General features: G+C 40.9%; 1 protein-coding gene across 4 annotated transcripts in view; it reads right to left on the bottom strand.

Moving 5' to 3' along the window:
* Positions 1-22,542, bottom strand: part of PHKA2 (phosphorylase kinase regulatory subunit alpha 2) — a 91,753-nt gene that overhangs the window by 55,436 nt on the left and 13,775 nt on the right. For all 4 annotated transcript variants that reach the window (XM_070784765.1, XM_070784766.1, XM_070784767.1 and 1 more), the window contains exons 3-5: positions 7,549-7,707; positions 4,258-4,305; positions 2,642-2,810 (exon numbers count right to left, since the gene is read on the bottom strand). In XM_070784765.1, the coding sequence (XP_070640866.1) occupies positions 2,642-2,810; positions 4,258-4,305; positions 7,549-7,707 (376 nt within the window). The remainder of the gene's footprint in view (positions 1-2,641; positions 2,811-4,257; positions 4,306-7,548; positions 7,708-22,542) is intronic.

The raw sequence follows: 22,542 nt of genomic DNA, 5'->3' as shown, positions 1-22,542 counted from the left end.
GCAGTCAGGGAGAAAGGAGGGAAGGAAGGAAGGAGGGAGGGAGAGAGAGAAAGAGGGAAGGACAGGACAGTGGAAGGAAGGAAGGTAGAAAGGAAGAAGGGAGGGAGTGAATGAAGGAGGTAGGAATGGAAGGAAGGAGGGAGAGGAGGAGAGAGGGAAGGAAAGATGGTAGGTGGGTAGGAATAAGGTAAAGAAGGGAAGATGGATGGTGGGAAGGAGGGAGGGAAGGAAGAAATGAGAGAAGGAAAAAGGGAGGGATGGATGGAAGAAAGGAGGGAAGGTGGGAGAGAAGGAGGGAAGGAAGGAGGGAGGGAAGGAGGGTAGAAAGTGGAACGGATGGAAAGATGGAAGGAAGGAGGGTAGAGAAGAAGGAGGGAGAGAGAACAGGGTGAGAGAGGGAAAGAGAAAGGAGGGAGGGATAGAAGGAAGGAGGGGAGGAGGGAGGGATAGAAGGATGAAGGAAGGAGGGAGGGAAGGAAGGAGGGAGGGTAGACAGGAAGGAAGGAAGGAAAGAGGAAAGCATGGAGAGAAGGAGGAAAAGAGGATATAAAGAAAAGAGGGACAGAGGGAAGGAAGTAGGGATGGAGGGAGGGAAGGAAGGGAAGAAGGAAGGAGGGAGGGCAGGAAGGAAGAAAGAACGGAAGGTGGGAAAGGGAAAGAAGCAAGGAGAGAAGGAAAGAGTGAGAAATAAAAGGAAGGAAGGAGGGAAGGATGGAAAGAAGGGAGGAGGCTAGAAAGGAAGGAGGGAGGATGGGAATGAAGGAGGCAGGGAGGGAAGGAAAAGAAGAAAGGGAAGAGAGAAGGAAGGAGGGAGGAAAGGAAGGATAGGAGGAGGGTAGGAAGAAGGGAAGGAAGGAAGGATGGAAGGGGGAAGAAGGGAGTGAAGAAAGAAACAAGAGCAGGAAAGGAGGAGGGATGAATGGAAGGGACATGGGAGGGATGGGAGGAAGGAAGCAGGGAGGGAAGGAGGGAGGGAAGAAGTGGAGGAGCAAGTGAAGAAAGGATGGATGGAAGGAGGGAGGATGAACGGAAAGAGGGAAGGAGGGAAGGAAGGATGGAAAGAGGGAATGAGGGAGGGAGGGAAGGAAGGAGGGAGGGAGGGAGGGAAGAAAGAAGGAGGGATGGAAGGAAGGAGGGAAAAGGAGGGGAGGACAGGATGAAGGAAGGAAAGTAGAAAGGAAGGAGAGAGGCAAGACAGAAAGTAGGGAGGAAAATAAGGAATGAGGGAAGGAAAGAGTGAGGACAGAAGGGAGGGAATGAAGGAGGGAGCCAAGGAACAATGGAAGATAAGAATGGTTCCACTTTTGTCTGTGTGCCTAGGAGGAGAAATGATTGAAAGAGATGTGGGCCCTTCATATACGTGTGGGATTTGTGCAGAGAAGATTCCACAGAGCCCGCATTTTAGCCCAGCATAACCACTGTCTTATCCTTGAGTAAAGCACAGGGTGGGTATTTTCCCCCAGTGGCCAGGTTGGGAAAGGAGAGCCCCTAACCACAGGCAATGGCTCTTCAACTCATGGAAAGGCCAGCTCCCAGCACCTGCCCAGGAGGAGCACCCATGTACCGAAGCAGGCAATAACCAGGAGAGCAGGCTTGAATGTACAGCTGGTTATGACAAATACATGTAAAGTATGAATTCTTGAAACTGGTGTGGGTAAGATATGTACTCTTACATCACTGGGGGGGCGTGGTTAACTGGTAAAGTAAAAAAGAAAATGCAAGTGAAGTCGTTCAGTCATGTCCGACTCTTTGCGACCCCATGGGCTATTTAGCCTACCAGGCTCCTCTGTCCATGGATTTTCCAGGCAAGAATACTGGAGTGGGTTGCCATTTCCTTCTCCAAACTGGTAAACTGTTCTGCAAACAATTTGGCAATGAGTATAAATAGCCTTTGAATGATATCAAACTAAGAGAAGGAAGCAAATAAATATGAGGGTCAAAGTTTGTATTGCAATACAGTTATGATAGGTAAACAAACAAACAGAAGAATAAAGGAATAGTTTAATTATGGAATATCCATTGGTAAAGTCACTAAAATTGTTTATGAACACCTTTAATATTATGGGGGAAATGCTTAAGTTAAAATGCTATGTAATAAAAACACTATATGCATACCATATGACCTGAAATATGTTTTTTAAAATACAGTGGAAAAAAAACCTGGAGGAGACACATTCAAATGAAAATTATCAGTGAGATTTTTTCATTATATTTTCCAAACCATCTACAGTGAGCTCATCTTAACTTTCATAACCAAAATGTCCTTTTCAAGTTTCAGGTTTATTCACAAAGCCAGAACACTATTTCCTGATTTCTCCAATTTTTGGAGTTTCACATTTGCAGTCTGAAATAAATGCAAAGCCTTTAACCCAGGAGCATGAATTTACGGGACTGAAGGGAACAGCTCTGCAACACAGCAGCTAAGTGGCCTAACTCAAGGCCACTTGGTGCACAGAGCAGGCGCAACAGCCCTGGTCCCACGAGGGCTCAGGAGGCTGACTGTCAACAGAGCCACAGAATCAGGGCACATAATGTAATGCAAAAAAGCAGCTTATTTTGAATACTGGTCAATGCCTGCCCCTCCCCGCCCCCTTCTGGATGGTCACTCCCAGTTCAATGGGCTCCATCAGGCCTGGCTCACCGGAGGCTGTCATCTGGGCCAGAAACAGGAGGAAGAGGGAGGTGGCATCCACCTGGAGGTGGCCCCACTCGTCGTCGCCCACCACAGTGCTGCAGGTGGCAGTGTTGTACTTGGCGTGCAGGCTGTCCTCGGTACTCTGAGTGTGCTTGAACCTCTCCACTTTATCCACCTGAGGAAGATAGCAAGCTGGCTGCATGGAACCCTAAGGGGTTCATGGCTAGCAGGGTCATTATCTTGGATTTAGACCTTTTATCTGTTACCTCTGGGAGACAGAGGGATGGAAGGTAGGGGACGGATGCTCACTAGTGAGCATCACACAGAGTGGGTGGGGGTGTGTGTCTCTTCCTGCCCATCACCAGAAATGTCTTAGTCTACTGGGATTTTAACAAGCTCTGCAAGCTTGAAAGGTCAAGCCAAAGGGTTTCCTTGTCTGCTATTCCTAGCATGAGCTGTGACACATAGTAGGAACTCAACGAGAGGGAGGGAAGGAATGAGGGAAGAGGGAAGGAAGAGGCCCTTTTCTTCCTCTGTAAATTTCTTCTTTAAATTTCCAATCCTATTTCCTTATGTTGAAAAGAAAAGAACAACGATGCTTTTCAAAACTAATGGGAATGTGCCAATCAAAGGTGGGGACTGTACCATATTCATCTTGGAATCTGTACAGATCCTAGTACGATGTTCTGTACACAGTACATGCTCAAGACACTGTTCTACCTCTCACTGAGAATACCAGTAAATATTACTGTCAAGTTTTAAAAACTCGAGCATTTCGACTCAAAGTGAAAGCAGCTCAGTTGTGTCCAACTCTTTGTGACCCCATGGACTATATAGACCATGGAATTCTCCAGGCCAGAACACTGGAGTGGGTAGCCTTTCCCTTGTCCAGGGGATCTTCCCAACCCAGGGATCGATTCCAGGTCTCCCACATTGCAGGCGGATTCTTTACCAGCTGAGCCTCAAGGGAAGTCCTCAATTCAAATAAACTCTTTTATAAACTTAACAGAATAAACAACAGCACACGGCTTTCTAGGAATGACTTTTCAAAACAATGTTTTCTTCCTTGTTTAGAAAAAGAGCATGTTCTTCTTTTACAGAAGTGAGTGAAAGTTGCTCAGTTGTGTCCAACTCTTTGCAACCTCATTGACTATAGTCCATGAAATTCTCCAGGCCAGAATACTGGAGTGGGTAGCCTTTCCCTTCTCTAGGGGATCTTCCCAACCCAGGGATCGAACCCAGGTCTCCTGCATTGCAGGTGGATTCTTTACCAGCTGAGCCACAAGGGAAGTCCAAGAATACTGGAGTGGGTAGCCTATCCCTTCTCCAGTGGATCTCCACAACTCAAGAATCAAACTGGGGTCTCCTGCATTGCAGGTGGATTCTTTACCAACTGAGCTATGAGGGAAGCCCTGAAAAGACTTTGAGAAAGTATTCTCTGAGTCTGGTTCTATGGTATATTAAAATTACTGAAGATAATTTTAAATGGAGAAAGTAGGCTAAATTTTTCAATTTCTCATCTTGAGAAGTTCAAAACACTCTAAGGCTGATAGTTGTCACCAGGAAAATGATAAAGCGCCCACTCAGATGACCCAAAAATACATCTGTCGTTTTCTGCCTACCTGTCTCATCATGCACTGGAGAAGACCTCGCATCAGTTTCACCACATTCTGTGGAAATAAAATGGGATCAGTAACAAGGTCAGCTTCCCTGCTCCATGAAAACAACCTCCTCCCCACATGACAGGTAAGCCAGTGCTACCTGGAACCTTCCCCAAGAAGGCATATACAAGCACTTGGATTGTTTAGATTATTTCTACTTCTCCATTCCATCACAAAGAAAGAAAATCTTGATGCAATGACTTATCTCAAATAAAGATGTTGGACCAGATGGTATCTTCTGGTGCTGAAATCCAGTGACTCCTGCTATTTTATTCAAGACAATTTTTATAAGCCTAGTACCTTGGAGCTTTATGTCTCAATTCTTAGTAATTCATTTTTGTTATACTAAGGATGAATTAAGTCCACCCTGCCTGCCCCAAAGTAACGATGCTTTGCCAAAACAGCCATTTGTGACACCATTACTGGACTATTGAGTAAAGTTCTTACAAAATGCAAGTAGTTGCCAAAGTTTCTTAGTAATACATGTTAGAACCAATTATGGACCTAGAGAGTGTCATACTGAGTGAAGTAAGTCATACAGAGAAGGAGAAATATCGTATAACAATAATTATTATTATAAACAATAATAACATGATAATTATACGTTCTGTTCCGGTATTGTACAAAACACTTTACTTAGATTCCCACTAATTCTTGCAACGCCCTTTTGAGGTGGGTGTTATTATTTCCCCACTTTACAATGAGGAACATGAGGCTGATGAATCAACACTGCTCAAGTCTCTCAGCTGGTGAGGGGTGGAGCAGGACACAGCCCAGGCCCTCTGACTCCGGAGTTTGAGCTCCTTGTCGATACATTATATTGCCACTCTCTTCCTCCACAGTTCAGGCCCGCTGAAAGATGGTCCTCATACGTCCTATTAAATCCACGAGAAAAAGACTTCTCAAGTGGCTAGAGAATGGGGTATTTTTAGGTCAAAGTAGGCTGGCTGAAAGAACTTCCCTCCCAGGGCTATTAGCATCTCCTCTCTTACATAATCAACATGGTTTGCAGGCTAAGACCACCAAAGATAATTATGGGAGAAAAGTCTGAAATGGATCACCTTTCAGATTCTTCATTCTCTAAAATCCTAGGATTCTAGAGTATAATCTCACTTTATGTCAGAAACTCTCTTGATGCAGAAAATATTACCTCATTAAAAGGTATAATTAACACTGTCAAAATTAATATTTCCTACAGTGTGAAGCATAAACATTTGCCAATTGACTTCCCCTCAAATAAGGTTATTTTCCATTGTGAAGAGGCCCAGTGGTTCCCAACTGGGGGTGACATTAGCATCCCCTGGGGGTGGGGGAGCATTTAGAAATGTGGGGGTGGAGGCATTTTTATTGTCACTCTGATGGGGATGGGAGCTATAGGCATTTAGTAAGTAAGGACTAAGGATGCTACGTGTGCTGCAATGCATGGGACAGTCTCACACAATGAGCAGCTGTACTGCCTAAGCCCCAAGTGGATTAGTGTCCATGTCGAGGATCATTGGAAGATCCAGTGTTATTTTCCATAATCAAGGGAGATGTCTGCTGCAGTTATTAACCACACTCAACAAATCAAATAATGTGGTCTGTTTGTGCCTCTCTATTGTCAGTCATAGAGCGGCAAATCTAGTCAACTCTAACCCAGATCAGAAATTGCTTACAGTAGAGAGGTAGTGGGGGTGGTGGGGGTGGTGGGGGCGGTGGGGGCGGTGGGGGCGGTGGCGGCGGCGGCGGCGGCGGTGGTGTGTGTGTGTGTGTGTGTGTGTAGAAAATTTGGAGAACATGAATATCAAATTATTACACTGTTAAACGAATGATTCACTTATGTAACTGCCATCCAAGTTCTTGGAGGAGCATTCAATGCTTGCTGTATGCATTTTAAATACTACCCCTTAGCTCCAAGACTAGGTGATTTCATCACCTCATACTTAGCACGTCTAGTCAAATTCAAATGGTCCTTTCCCTGCTCGCACAGACAGGCTTCCTCTTTTAGCTTCCCTACTGCTGACAAGGCTGCCTGACACTCAGGCCCACTTTGTTTATGATTGGGCCACAAGAATTCTACCTGGATCTGATGACCCACTGGCTGTGTGGGCCAATAAGCAGTGTGCAAATCAAAGACAAATCCCAAAGGCTCTCATGCCATGAGAATGATACTTCTACACACCAATGCGCCTTGTAGGGTAAGGGAGTTAGAGAAGGCAAGGTTCGGAAAAAGAACGAGACCGGCACTTTAAGGAACAGATCACCTTTTAATGAGGCGAGAAGGGGCAGCAGTCAGATTAGTGACCTGCTGCCCTAACCCAAGAAGAGAATAAGTATATATAGGCATATATGTGGAAATCTGCTGTCTTAAGGGGGCCTGTTCTTCTCCAAGGTTGTTCGGAGTAATTATCTCTTAAATGGCTGGGGCAAGGAATTCTGGAGATCGCCAGAGGCTGGACCAGCTGGGAGCTGGGTGTAATCAACCTTAATGTCCATTTGTTTTCTTCCGGTGAGAGTGTTCTTTATTTTGCATAGAATGGTGGGGAGGACGGGGAGGGGAGTTTTAACTCCAGGCTATTTTGAGCCACATAACTTTCCTTCACTCCTTACTTCAAGGCTGTTACTGGGAACACTCTGAAAATACCTCCATGCTCAGGGGTAGATTATCTTCTTACATACTTACTGACGGCAAGTCTTTGCTTTGGTAGGTATGTTGGTTTCTGATTTTGGAAAACAATAAAGGATTTCATTGTGCCATATGATAACATGGGTATGAAAACTGGACAATATCAGTGTGGTTCAAAATTAAAGGGTATTGCAAATTAATAAGACTGCTTTGGAATGATTCAAACTAGAAAGGCATTTTGCAAAACTGTTTTAAGTAGTGGCAACACTGTTTGAATAAATATCCTTTCAACATGAGGACTCCACAGAGCATGCATTTTGAAATGTGGAGTTCTAGTGTGCTGCTTTAAAAACATTCAGGTTAGTTATGTATAAAACTGACAGGGCATGTGAGAGAGAAATGTAGCTAGTTAGAAATTTGGATATCTACTCAGTGTGATTGTTGTTTTTTTATGGAGGGAAAAAAAAAAATCTCAAAAGGAGAGACATGAGAGGTTAAGAGACCAGAGTGCCTCCCCCAAATAGCCTACAACAGAAATGGAGGCGGCACCTGCACCAGGCTGTTTTGCACACAGTTACTTCCTTGTAGGCTTTTCAGTCCAAGGAAAAGGTGCTGAGTGCCAGGCCAGAGCTGCCAGTCAGCCTTACCTGCTCCAGCTCGTAGGCCTTGGCCTTGTCCTCGTCGCGGTCAGCGTTCTTGCGGTAGGCCATGCCCAGGCCCCACACGGCCAGGATGCTGTAGATGTTATCCCGTACCCAGGCGTCCTTCTGCTCATGACTGGCTGACATCAGCCCCGTGATGGGATTCTATCAGAGAGGAGACACGAAATGAGAGCACCACCTTTCACCCAGCACCTGGGCCAGGAACGCTCACCCTAAGCGGGGCACAATGAGGACTGGGACGAGAAGTGAAGAGCCCAGAGTTCCAATCCTTGCCCTGCTACCACAGTGTGATCTTGGGTGGGCAGTGACATCACTTTTCTAGGTTTTGGTTTTCTGCATAATGAGAATATTAGACTAAAAAATATCTCTAAGGCAACTTTTAACTTGTAGTACTTGTTGTTTTGCTTTCAGATGAGACCATACTGTTGTAAGTGACAAACAGAAGAAACAGCAAACAGAAAAGCCTACAAGGCTTTTACAAACCTGTGTAGTATGGAATTAATTCTTCCTCTCCTGTGGTGTTTCCACTCCAATTGGTAAAGCACTGAACATGAGAACAAGGAGCCCCACTCCACCACTCCAGCTGTGTGTGCCTGGGGAAACTGCCTGCCTTAAAAAGGAGGCGCTGAACAAGAGGCCATCGGGGGGTCCTATAGAGCTATGATATCACCAGTATGTAAAAGGACAGCTGAGTCACTAAAAAGCCAGACCTTCACAAAACAAGTATACACAAATGTTCATAACAGCATTATTCATAATAGCCCCAGAGAGGAAACAACCCAAATGTCCATCAACTGATGAATGGATAAACAAAACATGGTCCAAACAATATTATTCCTGAAACAATATTCCTGAAATATCCAGGAATAAAAAGGAATGAAGTACTAATACAGGCTACAGCATGGATGAATCTTGAAAATATTATGCTAAGTAAAAGAAGCCAGTTACAAAAGTCAACATACTGTACGATTTCAATTGTACAGAATGTCCAGAATAGAAAATCTAGAGAGATAGAAAGTAGATGAGTAGTTGTCTAGGGCTGCAGGTAGGAGTGAGTGGGAGGAAATAGGGAGTGAGTGAGTGACTGCTAACAGGTTTTTTTCCTTTTGGGGGGTGATGAAAATGTTCTAAAATTGACTGTGGTGATGATGTACAACTCTGAGTATGCTAAAAAAAAAACCCATTAAACTATACATGCTAGATAAATTGTATGGTAAGGAAATTATATCTCAAGAAAGCTATTTTTTTAAGAATCTAGTCCTAATAAACTCTGTGCCTAGAAATAAAATTGATAAGATAGGAGAAGAGTCACATAAATATAAAGCATCTGTTGACTTTTCCTGAAATTATGCAAAGAAATATGTATCTAATAAAATACATCATAGCAATCAAAACCTTGCCAGCTTAAAATATTACTCAAAAGAGTACTAAATTATTTACAAAAGGGCTCATTAAAAAACCCTGTTGGGGGACTTCCCTGGTGGGCCAGTGGTTAAGAATCTGCCTTCCAACGCAGGGGATGCAGGTTTGATCCCTGGTCAGGGAACCAGATCCCACATGCCCACAGGACAATTAATTCTGCACGCCGCAACCAGAGAAGTTCTTGTGCTCTAGAGCCTGTACTCCGCAACAAGAGAAGCCCGTGCACTATAACCAGAGAAGCCCAGTCATTCTGCAACTAGGAAAAAATGCCCATGTGGTGCAACAAAGAGCCTTGTGCTGCAACGAAGACCCAGCACAGCCAAAATCAAAACAAATGAAATCAAAAAAAGCAAGAAAAAAACAACTCTGTTGAGTATTTTCAAAGTGAATGCCAAGGTAACTAGGTAAAAAAAAATATCGGCATAGTTTCAGATAGTCCCACCTAAGGAATTAAATATTTGACTTTCTCCTTTAACTAATCTATGCGTTCTTCAAAAACATCTAAAATACAACTGGTACTCCTTTAGGGGAAGCAGCATTCCACGTATTGACATTGTTCTACAGTCAACAACTATAAACCAATGATATAAAAAATCAACCAAAAAAACACAAAAAAACAAAAATCAATCAGAAGTGAACTGTAGGAATGGCTGAAGGAAGGTACAAGTCTTTTCCCAATAGTGGACTCCTGGAGTTCTTTTTTAAAAAATTACTGGCACAAACAAGGTATATCATAAGCATCTTTATCTGTTCTGGGGCCATCAGGAGATCAGAGAAAGAACTCGGCCCCTCCCTGGCGTACTTATCAACCGTGAGTCAATTCTGAGACAAACAGCTTTCCAGTGACACAGCAGCGACCGCCTACACAGAGTGCCAAGTGTGGTTTGGATTATGAAATGTCACTGTCCTGTTACCTGAAAGTCACCTCTGATTCTTTAGTTTAACTGTTGAAGTGGAGCTACACTGTCTGAGCCTCATTCCACTACAGAGAAGCAGTTGGGGTGTTGCAGGGGATCCCCACATTCAAAACTGCATATATAAGCCATGTTACATTAGGGTACTGCTGCACTCATCAAAAGGAGTACTATTAGGAACTGAAAGCCTGGTCTCCCCAAGATTAATATGTTGAAATTTAATTCCCAGTGTGACAGTATTTGCAAGTGGGGCCTTTGGGAGATAATTAGGTCATGTGGGCAGAATGGTCAAGAATGGGAGCACTCTTCAGTAAGAGGAGGGAGAAGCTACGAGGAGAGCTGCAAAGAGTCAATGGTAGTGTCCCAGTGCAGCAGCACAAACCTGTGCTGAGACTTAGCTCTCCTCCTGCAGGACAACTGACAATGACATCGCTTAACTGTAGAACATGTGGACCAACACAGATGAGCCAAACATAAACTGTGCTTTCAGCAAAAGCAAAGGGCGAACAAGTGGACAGCTTGTCTTTCAAATCCAGTCATTTGTAGGCCCCTCTCCAACATATTTTCATTTCTATTTAGGGGAAATGCTGTTCCTAACTCCTATTTATCAAAGAAGAAAAAAAAGGAAGGGCCTTGAGGCCTAGAATGGATTGGGCCCAGGCCTTGACCCCCTATACTGCAGTCACAGACAAGAATAAAATGTTGGTGGCTTGTATTTCTCATCCAAGCCTTGTGTCCATCCATGTTCAGTTGTGGTTCTGCTCTGTGCTATCTTGCCACTAGGAACCAAGCTAACCCCCACAACACTGCCCATCTCATACCAGAGAAGACAGACACAGTAAACCATGAGCTGCCTCCTACAGGTGCTCACCAGAACTGACACATACCACTTCCTCTCTCATCTCAGTGATGAATGCAAGTCACACGACCATTCCTAAGTTCAACATAGGGATGTGGAGAAGCCTCTCCCAGAGATGAGAAGCAAATAAATGAACAATCATTATGTGAATAACTGAACAACTATGCTGTCTTGATAACCTCATCTGCCAGCTGTGAAGCACAGGAAACTCGTCTGTCTTCCACAGCCCACCAATTACTGAATCTAAAGTGCTTAGAGATTAATATGGTAATAAATTACTGGCCTTTGGCTTTTGGACTTATGAAAAAGTGTTAAAGTAATAAACTGAAACCCTACTCTCTAGGGTTTGGGGCTTCCCTTGTGGCTCAGCTGGTAAAGAATCCACCTGCAATGCGGGAGACCTGGGTTTGACCCCTGGGTTGGGAAGATCCTCTGGAGAAAGGGAAAGGCTATCTACACCAGTATTCTGGCCTGGAGAATTCCATGGTCTATATAGTCCATGGGGTTACAAAGAGTCAGACACGACTGAGTAACTTTCACTTCACTTCACTCTTTAGAGTAGCTAGAAGAGGGGGAAAGAATTGAGATGTTAATGTCAGATAAAGCAGACATCACAGCAAAGAAAATGACCAGGGATATAAAGGGATGTTACATAATAATGAAAGAGTCAGTTCACTCTGAAGACATAATAATCCGACATGTGTATGTACCTAGACAAGAGGCAAAGGGATACACACATAGTGACTAGGACAGAACAGAGACTGGAAGTCGATCCACACAAATATGACAAATGTCTAAACACAAAGTATACTGGAACATTTAAACATCCACATGCGAGAAAATGAATCTCAATCTCAATCTCACCTCTTACACAAAGTTAACTCAAAGTGGATCACAGATCTAAATGTAAAATGTACATTTATTAAACTTTAAAAGAAAAACACAGAAGAAAAACCTTCAGGACTTAGAATTAGGTAGAACAAGCCATGATACCAAAAGTACCATGTATAGAAGAAAAGTTGATAAGCTGAACTCTTTCAAAATTAAAAACTTTTGCTCTGTGAAAGACATTTAAGAGATAAAAAGACAAGCTATAGACTGGGAGAAACTATTTGCATGTCACTTACTCAACAATATAGAATATAGAAAGAACTCTCTCTCAAAAAAAAAAGGGGGAAAGAACAGTCAAAACTCAATAGTAAGAAAACAAATATTGAAAAACTTGTTTTAAAAAAAACCTTGAACAGACACTTCACCAAAGAATATATGCTGCTGCTGCTGCTAAGTCACTTCAGTCGTGTCTGACTCTATGCGACCCCATAGACGGCAGCCCACCAGGCTCCCCCGTCCCTGGGATTCTCCATGCAAGAACACTGGAGTGGGTTGCCATTTCCTTCTTCAATGCATAAAAGTGAAGAGTGAAAGTAAAGTTGCTCAGTCATGTCTGACTCTTAGCGACCCCATGGACTGCAGCCTACCAGATTTTCCAGGCAAGAGTACTGGAGTGGGGTGCCATTGCTTTCTCTGAAAGAATATATATAGATAAATAAATGAAAGAAACAAATAAAAAGAAGGCCAACATTAGCTATGAAGGAAATGCAAATTAAAACAACTGTGAGATACCACTACATATCTACTGAATGGCTAAAAGAAAAAAGAAAATAATGTCAAACCGCATGATCATCTCAATAGATGCCAAAAAAGCATTTGACAAAATTCAACAGCCATTCAAGTTAAACACTCTTACCAAAGTGGATATGGAGGGAACATATCTCAACATAATAAAAGCTATTGATGACAAGCCCAAAGCCAACATAATAATGGTGAAAAGCTGAAAGCCTTGTTAAAATCTGGTAAAAGACAAGCATGCCCACTCTATTCAACATAGTACTGGAAATCCTAGCCACAGAAATCAGACAAGAAAGAGAACTAAAAACATCCAAATTGGAAGAGAAGAGGTAAAATTGTCATTATATGCAGATGACATGATTATATATATATATACACACACACAGACACACACATATATATATAACCCTTAAGGCTCCACACAAAAACTACCAGAATAAACAATTTCAGCAAGATAGCAGGATACAAGATTAACATACAGAAATATGTTGCATTTCTTTACACTAACAATGAAATATCACAAATGGAAAGTAAAAAACAATCTCTCTTAAAATCACAAAAAAAATACCTAGCAATAAACCTAACCAAAGAGGTGAAAAATTTACATGCTGAGAACTAGAAAACATTGATAAAGGAAATGGAAAATGATTTAAATACATGGAAAGATATCACATGTTATTGGATTAGAAGAATATCGCTAAATGGTCATACTACCCAAAGCAATCTACAGATTAAATGTAGAGCTTATGTGATCTCTATCAAATTACCCAGGACATCTGTCACAGAACTAGAAAAAATACTCCTAAAACTTATGCAGAACCAGAGAAGACCCAGAATTGCCAAAGCAAGCCTGAGGAAAAAGGACAAAGCTGGAGGCACAACTCTTCCAGACTTTAGACAATACTACAAGCCTACAGTAATCAAAAGAGCATGGTACTGGCACAGAAACAGACATATAGATCAGTGGAACAGAATAGAGAGCCCAGAAATAAACCCCCATACCTACAATCAATTCATCTTCGGCAAAGTAGGCAAGCATATACAATGCAGAAAAACAGTCTCATCAGCAAATGGTGCTAGGAAACCTAGACAGCCACATGTAAAGCAATGAACCTAGAACACTCCCTCAGACAATATACAAAAATAAATTCAAATGTCCTAAAGACTTCAACAAAAACTTCCCTAACATGGGGAAGGAAATAGCCACCCAAGTCCAAGAAACTCAGAGTCCCAAACAGGATAAACCTAAGGCGAAACAACCCAAGACACATATTAATCAAACTAACAAAGATCAAATAGAAAGAGCAAATATTAAAAGCAGCAAGGGAAAAGCAACAAACAACACACAAGGGGATCCCCATAATGATAATAGCTGATCTTTCAATAGAAACTCTTCAGGCCAGAAGGGAATGGCAGGACATACTTAAAGTGATGAAAGATAAAAACCTACAACCAAGATTACTCTACCCAGCAAGGCTCTCATTCAGATATAAAGGATAAATCAAAAGCTTTACAGACAAGCAAAAACTGAGAGAATTCAGCACCACCAAACCAGCTCTTCAACAAATGCTAAAGGATCTTCTCTAGACAGGAAACACAGTAAAGGTTTATAAAAACAAACCCAAAACAACAAAGTAAATGGTAATGGGATCATATTTATCAACAATTACCTTAAATGTGAATGGGTTAAATGCTCCAACCAAAAGACAAAGACTGGCCAAATGGATATAAAAATAAGACCCCTATATATGCTGTCTACAAGAGACCCACCTCAAACCTTAGGACACACACAGACTGAAAGTGAAGAGCTGGAAAAAGATATTTCATGCAAACGGGGACCAAAAGAAAGCAGGAGTAGCAATACTCATGTCAGAAAATAGACTTTGAAATAAAGACTGTGACAAGAGGCAAAGAAGGAAGCTACATAATGATCAAAGGATCAATCCAAGAAAAAGATATAACAATTATAAATATATATGCCCCAACATAGGAGCACCTCAATATGTAAGGCAAATGCTAACAAGTATGAAAGGGTAAATTAACAATAACACAATAGTGGGGGACTTTAATATCCCACTCACACTTATGGATAGATCAACCAAACAGAAAATTAGCAAGGAAACACAAGCTCTAAATAATACAATGGGCCAATCAGAACTACTTGACATATATATAGGGCATTTCACCCCAAAACAACGGAATTCACCTTTTTTTCAAGTGCACACGAAACATTCTCCAGGACAGATCACACCCTGGGCCATAAATCTAGCCTTGGTAAATTAAAAAAACTGAAGTCATTTCAAGAATCTTTTCTGATCACAGTGTGGTAAGATTAGATGTCAACTACAAGAAAAAAAAACTATTAAAAATACAAACATATGGAAGCTAAACAACACGCTCTGGATCACCAACAGATCACAGAATAAATCCAAAAAGGAAATCAAAATATGCATAGAGACAAATGAAAATGAAACCACGACAACCCAAAACCTATGGGATTCAGTAAAAGCAGTGCTAAGAGGGAGATTCATAGCAATACAAGCCCACCTCAAGAAACATCAAATAAACAACCTAACTTTACATCTAAACCAACTAGAAAAAGAAGAAAAGAAGAACCCCAAAGTTAGAAGGAAAGAAATCATAAAAATCAGAGCAGAAATAAAAGAAACGAAGGAGACTACAACAAAAATCAACAAAACTAAAAGCTGTTTCTTTGAGAAGATAAAATAGACAAACCATTAGCTAGCCCCATCAAGAAAAAAAAAGGAAGAAGAATCAAATCAATAAAATTGGAAATGAAAATGGAGAAATCACAACAGACAACACAGAAATACAAAAAATCATAAGAGACTACTATGAGCAATTATATGCCAATAAAATGGACAACTTGGAAGAAATGGACAAATTCTTAGAGAAGTATAATCTTCCGAAACTGAACCAGGAAGTAATAGGAAATTTTTAAAGACCCATCACAACCACAGAAATCAAAGTTGTAATCAAAAATCTTCCAACAAACAAAAGCCCAGGACCAGATGGCTTCACAGGCGAATGCTACCAAAAATTTACAGAAGACCTAACACCTATCCTACTGAAACTCTTCCAGAAAATTGCAGAGGAAGATAAACTGCCAAACTCATTCCATGAGGCCACCATCACCCTAATACCAAAACCAGACAAAGATGCCACAAAAAAGAAAACTACAGGCCAATATCACTGATGAACCTAGATGTAAAAATCCTCAACAAAATCCTAGAGAACAGAATCCAAGATCAAAAAAAAAAACATAAATAAATAAATAAAAAGATCATATATCATGACCAAGTGGGGCTTTATCCCAGGGATGCAAGGATTCTTCAATATTCACAAAATCAATGTGACACACCATATTAACAAATTGAAAGATTAAAAACCATATGATTATCTCAATAGATGCAGAGAAAGCCTTTGACAAAATTCAACACCCATTTATGACAAAAACTCTCCAGAAAGCAGGCATAGAAGGAACATACCTCAACATAACAAAAGCCATATTCAACAAACCCACAGCAAACACTATCCTCAATGATGAAAAACTGAAAGCATGTCTTCTAAAATCAGGAAAAAGACAAGGGTGCCCACTCTCACCACTACTATTCAACATAGTTTTCGAAGTCCTAGCCACAGCAACCAGAGAAGAAAAAGAAATAAAAGGAATCCAGACTGGATAAGAAGAAGTAAAACTCTCTCTGTTTGCAGATGACACGATCCTCTACATAGAAAACCCAAAAACACCACCAGAAAATTACTAGAGCTAATCAATGAATACAGTAAAGTTGTAGGATATAAAATTAATCCACAGAAATCCTTTGCATTCCCATACACTAACAATGAGAAAACTAAAGACAAATTAAGGAAATAATCCCATTCACCACTGCAACAAAAAGAATAAAATACTTAGGAGTAAATTTACCTAAAGAAACAAAAGACCTTCCCTCATAGCTCAGCTGATAAAGAATCCACCTGCAATGCAGGAGACCCCTGGTTTGATTTCTAGGTTGGGAAGATCTGCTGGAGAAGGGATAGGCTACCCACTCCAGTATTCTTAGGCTTCCCTTATGGCTCAGCTGGTAAAGAATCCGCCTGCAATGTGGGAGACTTGGGTTCAATCCCTGGGTTGGGAAGATCCCCTGGAAAAGGGAAAAGGCTACCCACTCCAGTACTTTGGCCTGAGTCAGACACAACTGAGCAACTTTCACTTTTCATATATAGAAAACTATAAAACACTGATGACAGAAATCAAAGATGACACAAATGGATGGAGAAATATACCATGTTTGTGGACTGGAAGAATCAATATAGTGAAAATGAATATAATACCCAAAGCAATCTACAGATTCAACACAATCCCTATCAAGCTACCAATGGTATTTTTCACAGAACTAGAAAAAATAATTTCACAATTTGTATGGAAACACAAAAGCCTGGAATAGCCAAAACAATCTTGAGAAAGAAGAATGGAACTGGAGGAATCAACCTGCCTGACTTCAGACTATACTACAAAGCTACAGTCATCCAGACAGTATGGTACTGGCACAAAGACAGACATATAGATCAATGGCACAAAATAACAAGCCCACAGATAAATCCACACAACTATGGATACCTTAACTTTGACAAAGGAGGCAAGAATATACAATGGAGAAAAGACAATCTCTTTAACAAGTGGTGCTGGGAAAAACTGGTCAACCACCTATAAAAGAATGAAACTAGAACACTTTCTAACACCATACACAAAAATAAACTCAAAATGGATTAAAGATCTAAACATAAGACCAGAAACTATAAAACTCCTAGAGGAAAACACAGGCAGAACATGCTCTGACATAAACCACAGCAAGATCCTCTATGACTCATCTCCCAGAGTAATAGAAATACAAGCAAAAATAAACAAATGGGACCTAATTAAACTTAAAAGCTTTTGCACAAGGAAGGGAACTATAGGCAAGGTGAAAAGGCAGCCTTCAGAATGGGCGAAAATAATAGCAAACAAAGCAACTGAATTAAAGCAAAGAATTAATCTCCAAAATATACAAGCAGCTCATGCAGCTCAATAGCAGAAAAATAAATGAACCAATCAAAAAATGGGCCAAAGAACTAAACAGACATTTCTCCAAAGAAGCCATACAGATGGCTAACAAACACATGAAAAGATTCTCAACATCACTCATTATTAGAGAAATGCAAATCAAAACCACAATGAGGTACCATCTCATCCTGGTCAGAATGGCTGCTATCAGAAAGTCTGCAAACAATAAATGCTGGAGAGGCTGTGGAGAAAAGGCAACCCTCTTACACTGTTGGTGGGAATGCAAACTAGTACAGCCACTATGGAGAACAGTATGGAGATTCCTTAAAAAATTGGAAACAGAACTGCCATACGACCCAGAAATCCCACTGCTGGGCATACACACTGAGGAAACCAGAATTGAAAGAGACATGTGTACCCCAATGTTCATTGCAGCACTGTTTACAATAGCTAGGACATGGAAGCAACCCAGATGTCCATCAGCAGATGAGTGGATCAGGAAGTTGTGGCACATATACACAATGGACTATTACTCAGCTATAAAAAGAATACATTTGAGTCAGTTCTAATATGGTGGATGAAACTGGAGGCTATTATACAGAGTGAAGTAAGCCAGAAAGAGAAACACCAATACAGTATATTAACACATATATATGGAATTTAGAAAGATAGTAATGATGACCCTACATGCAAGACAGCAAAGAGAGACACAGATGTAAAGAACAGATTTTTTGAGTATGTGGGAGAAGGCGAGGGTGGGATGATTTGAGAGAACAGCACTGAAACATGTATATTACCATATGTAAAATAGATGACCAGTTCAAGTTTGATGTGTGAAGCAGGGCACTCAAAACTGGTGCTCTGGGACAATCCAGAGAGATGGGGTGGGGAGGGAGGTGGGAGGGGGGTTCAGAATGGTGGGACACATGTGCACTCATAGCTGATTCTTGTCGATGTATGGCAAAAACCACCACAATATTGTAAAGTTATTAGCCTCCAATTAAAATAATTTAAAAAATAAATACATTCAAATATCCTGAAGACTTCAACATAGATGTGATATCAAACTCCTAGAAGAGAACATAGGCAAAACATTCACTGACATAAATTGTTGCAATGTTTTCTTAGGTCACTCTCCCAAGGTAACAGAAATAAAAGTAAAACTAAACAGAACCATATCAAACTTAAAAGCTTTTGCATAGTAAAGGAAAACATAAACAAAAGACAACCAATGCAATGGGAGACAATATTTGCAAATGATGCAATCAACAAGAGTTTAATTTCTAAAATATAAAAACAGCTGATACAACTCAATAACAAAAAACTAAACACAATAAAAAAATGGGCAGAAGACCTAAATAGACATTTCTCCAAAGAAGACATACAGATGATCAATAGGCACATGAAAAGATACTCAACATTGCTACTTATTAGAGAAATGCAAAATTAAAACTATGATGAGGTATCACCTCACACCAATCAGAATGGCCATAACTAAAATGTCTACAAACAACAAATGCTGGAGAGGATGTGGAGAAATGGGAACTATCCTACACTGTTGGTGGAATGTGGACTGGTACAGTCACTACAGCAAACAGTATGGAGATTATTTAAAAAGTAGAAATACAGTTACCAAATGATCCAGTAATCCCATTCCTGAGCATATATCCAGAGAATACTGTAGTTTGAAAAGGTACATGCACTCTAATGTTCACAGCAACATTATTTACAATAGCCAAGACATGAACTCAACCCCAATGTCCACCATTAGATGAACGGATAAAGAAGATGTGGTATACACACGCACACACTACATAAACACACACAGGAATACTACTCAGCCATTAAAAAAGAATGAAATAATGCCCTCTGCAGCAACACGGATGCAACTAGTGATTATCATACTAAGTGAAGTCAGTCAGACAAAGATAAATACCATGTATCACTTATATGTGGAATCTGAAACATGATACAAATGAACTTATTTACAAAACAGAAATAGACTGACAGACATAGAAAACTAATTTATGGTTACCAAAGGGGAAAGAAAATAAAGATGGATAAATTAGGAATTTGGGATTAGCAGATACAAACTGGTATACACAAAATAGATTAATGACAAGGTCCTGCTGTGTAGCACAGGAAATATATGCAGCATCCTGTGATAGACCATAATGGAAAAGTATAGAACAATCACTTTGCTTATACCAGAAACACAACACTGTAAATCAAGTATACTTCAGTAAATAAATAAAAATCTAAAATATTAGAAAAAAATAATGTCAAAACTAAGTGTTGACAGGGACATAGAGCCACTTGAATCCTCAGACATGGTGGGAGTGCAAAACAGTGCTGCCAGTCTAGCTATGTGATCTTGGGCAAATTACTTAACTTCTGTGATCTGTGGTTTCCTTTTGTATAAAAAGGAAGGTTCAAAGCAGATTGGAGGGCATGGGTTCGTGTCCTCTCAAGCCCTATACTTATTCCTGTTCTAACGGAAACACTGTAGCCTCTGCCTGTCCAGTACCTGTTCCTCCTTTTTCTGGTAATGGCCTATAATTTTCCCTGCTGTGACTGTGTGGTTCTTGGGGGGAGGTGCTGATTCCATTATTGCCTGCCCCCTGGTCATGACCCTGGCTGCAGGGAAGGACATGTGACCCAGCCTGGCCAATCTAGGCACAATTCAGGGATGTGCACATGACCCAGGCTGGACCAACTGAGAGCCATTCTCAGTCAGGACTTTGTCTGGGGCCATTATAGAAAAAGCTCTTTCTGCAGATGGCACCAATCTGAAAGGATAAATCTGGAGCTGCCAAGGGACCACCTCTGCCACCACTTAGGAGAGCCTGGCAGAGAATAAAGGCCACTCTGAGTCAAACGGGGTCAAGTAATGCAAAGAGATAAACTCGATCATTTGAGCTCCTGAATCCAGCCATGCCTGAATCTAGAACAGTTCCTTGGACTTTTCAGTTATTTGAGCAATAAATTCTCTTTCGTGCTTAAAGGCCATTTAAGGTGGGTGTGTCACTTACATCTGAAAGAATCCTGACAGATAAGACCATGAGTTCTTATTAAATGACCATGATGAACTAGATACTGTAAAAAAAACACTTGATGCCATTAAAGAAATCTAAGATTGAGGCAATATTAAGGCAAAATACACAAGACACAAGCTAGATGGTAGCATCGAACTATCTAATTTAGCATGCAGTTCAATTTCTAGCTGGAGGGCACAGAGATGAATGCACAGAGAGGACAGACTCCTTCTTTCAATCCCTCCATCCTAAAAGAAAATCGGAGTAGCTCCTTACTGCTCTCTCTGCCTCTAGTACTAGTTCCTTCCAACCCATCCTCCACAAAGGGAAGTCACAGAAAAACCCAAAATCTCAAGACTTCATTGCTCTGCTCAGAATTCTCCAACCCACAGGAAAGAACACCCAGATATAAACCCATGCACCTATGGTTAATTAATATATGACAAAGAGGCAAGACTACACAATGTTCAACAAATGGTGCTGGGAAAACTGGGCAGCTACATGTAAACAGAATGAAATTAGATCATTCTTTAACACCACACACAAAAATAAGCTCAGAATGGATTAAACACCCAAATGTGAAATCAGACACATTAAAACTCCTAGAGGAAAACATGGGCAGAATACGCTTTGACATAAATCATAGCAGTACCTTTTTTCAAGCCATCTCCTAGAATAATGGAAATAAAAACAAATGGGACATACCTAAACTCAAAAGCTTTTGCACAGCAAAGGAAACAATAAACAAAAATGAAAAGACTACCCACAAATTGGAAGAAAGTATTTGCAAATGATGTGACCTAAAAGGGATTAGTCTCCAAAATTTGCAAACAGCTCATGACACTTAATAGCATCAAAATAAACAACCCAATCAAAAAAACAGGCAGAAGACCTAAACAGACATTTCTCCAAAGAGGATATACAAATGGCCAAGAGGCACATGAAAAGATGTTAAACATCGCTAATATTAGAGAAATGCAAATCAAAACTATAATGAGATATCAGCTCACACCAGCCAGAATGGCTATCATCAAAAAATCCACAAAGAATAAATGCTGGAGAGGATGTGGAGAACAGAGAACCCTCCTACACTGTTGGTGGGAATTTAAATTGGTGCAGCCACTTATGAAGAACAGTATGAATAGAGCTACCATTGACCTTGCAATCCCACTCCTGAGCATGTATCCAGAGAAAAACATGATCCAAAAGGATACGTGTACTCCAGTGTTCATTGCAGCACTGTTTACAATAGCCAAGACATGAAAGAAACCTAAATGTCCATCAGCAGGGGGATGGGTAAGAAGATGTGGTACATATATACAATGGAATATTACTCAGCCATTAAAAAGAACGAAATAATGCCATTTGCAGCAACATGGATGGACCTAGAGAGTGTCACACTGAGGGAAGTTAAGTCAGAGAAGGATATCCTTTATATGTGGAATCTAAAAAGGATATAAAAGAATTTATTTACAAAATAGACTCACAGACTCTGAGAATGAACTTATGGTTGCCGGTGCTAACGTGCTAAGTCGCTTCAGCTGTGTTTGACTCTTTGTGAACCCAAGGACTGTAGCCCGGCAGGCTCCTCTGTCCATGGGATTCTCTAGGCAAGAATACTGGAGTGGGTTGCCATGCCCTTCTCCAGAGGATCTTCCTGACCCAGGAATCAAACCAAAGTTTCCTGTGGCTCCTGTGTCAAAGGCAGATTCTTTACCACTGGTCCTGTACACACTGCTATATTAAAATGGACAACAAGGACCTACTGTATAGCACATGAAACTGCTCAATGTTATGTGGCAGTCTGGATGGGAGGGGAGTTTGGGGGAGAATAGATACATGTATATATATGGCTGAGTCCCTTCACTGTTCACCTGAAACTCTCACAACATTGTTAGCTGGCTTATACTCCAATACAAAATAAAAAGTAAAAACAAAACAAAACACAAGAATTCTCCAACCCAATGATAAAATCAAAGTCCCTCAGGCACCCATACAAGGCTCATCATGGGCTGGCTCTTCCTCTCACATCTAGCCTCACCACCCATACTGCCT

Source organism: Bos indicus, chromosome X (genome assembly GCF_029378745.1).
Source record: "Bos indicus isolate NIAB-ARS_2022 breed Sahiwal x Tharparkar chromosome X, NIAB-ARS_B.indTharparkar_mat_pri_1.0, whole genome shotgun sequence".
In the NCBI taxonomy this organism is placed as follows: Eukaryota; Metazoa; Chordata; class Mammalia; order Artiodactyla; family Bovidae; genus Bos; species Bos indicus.
This window is presented reverse-complemented; position numbering and strand designations above follow the sequence as displayed.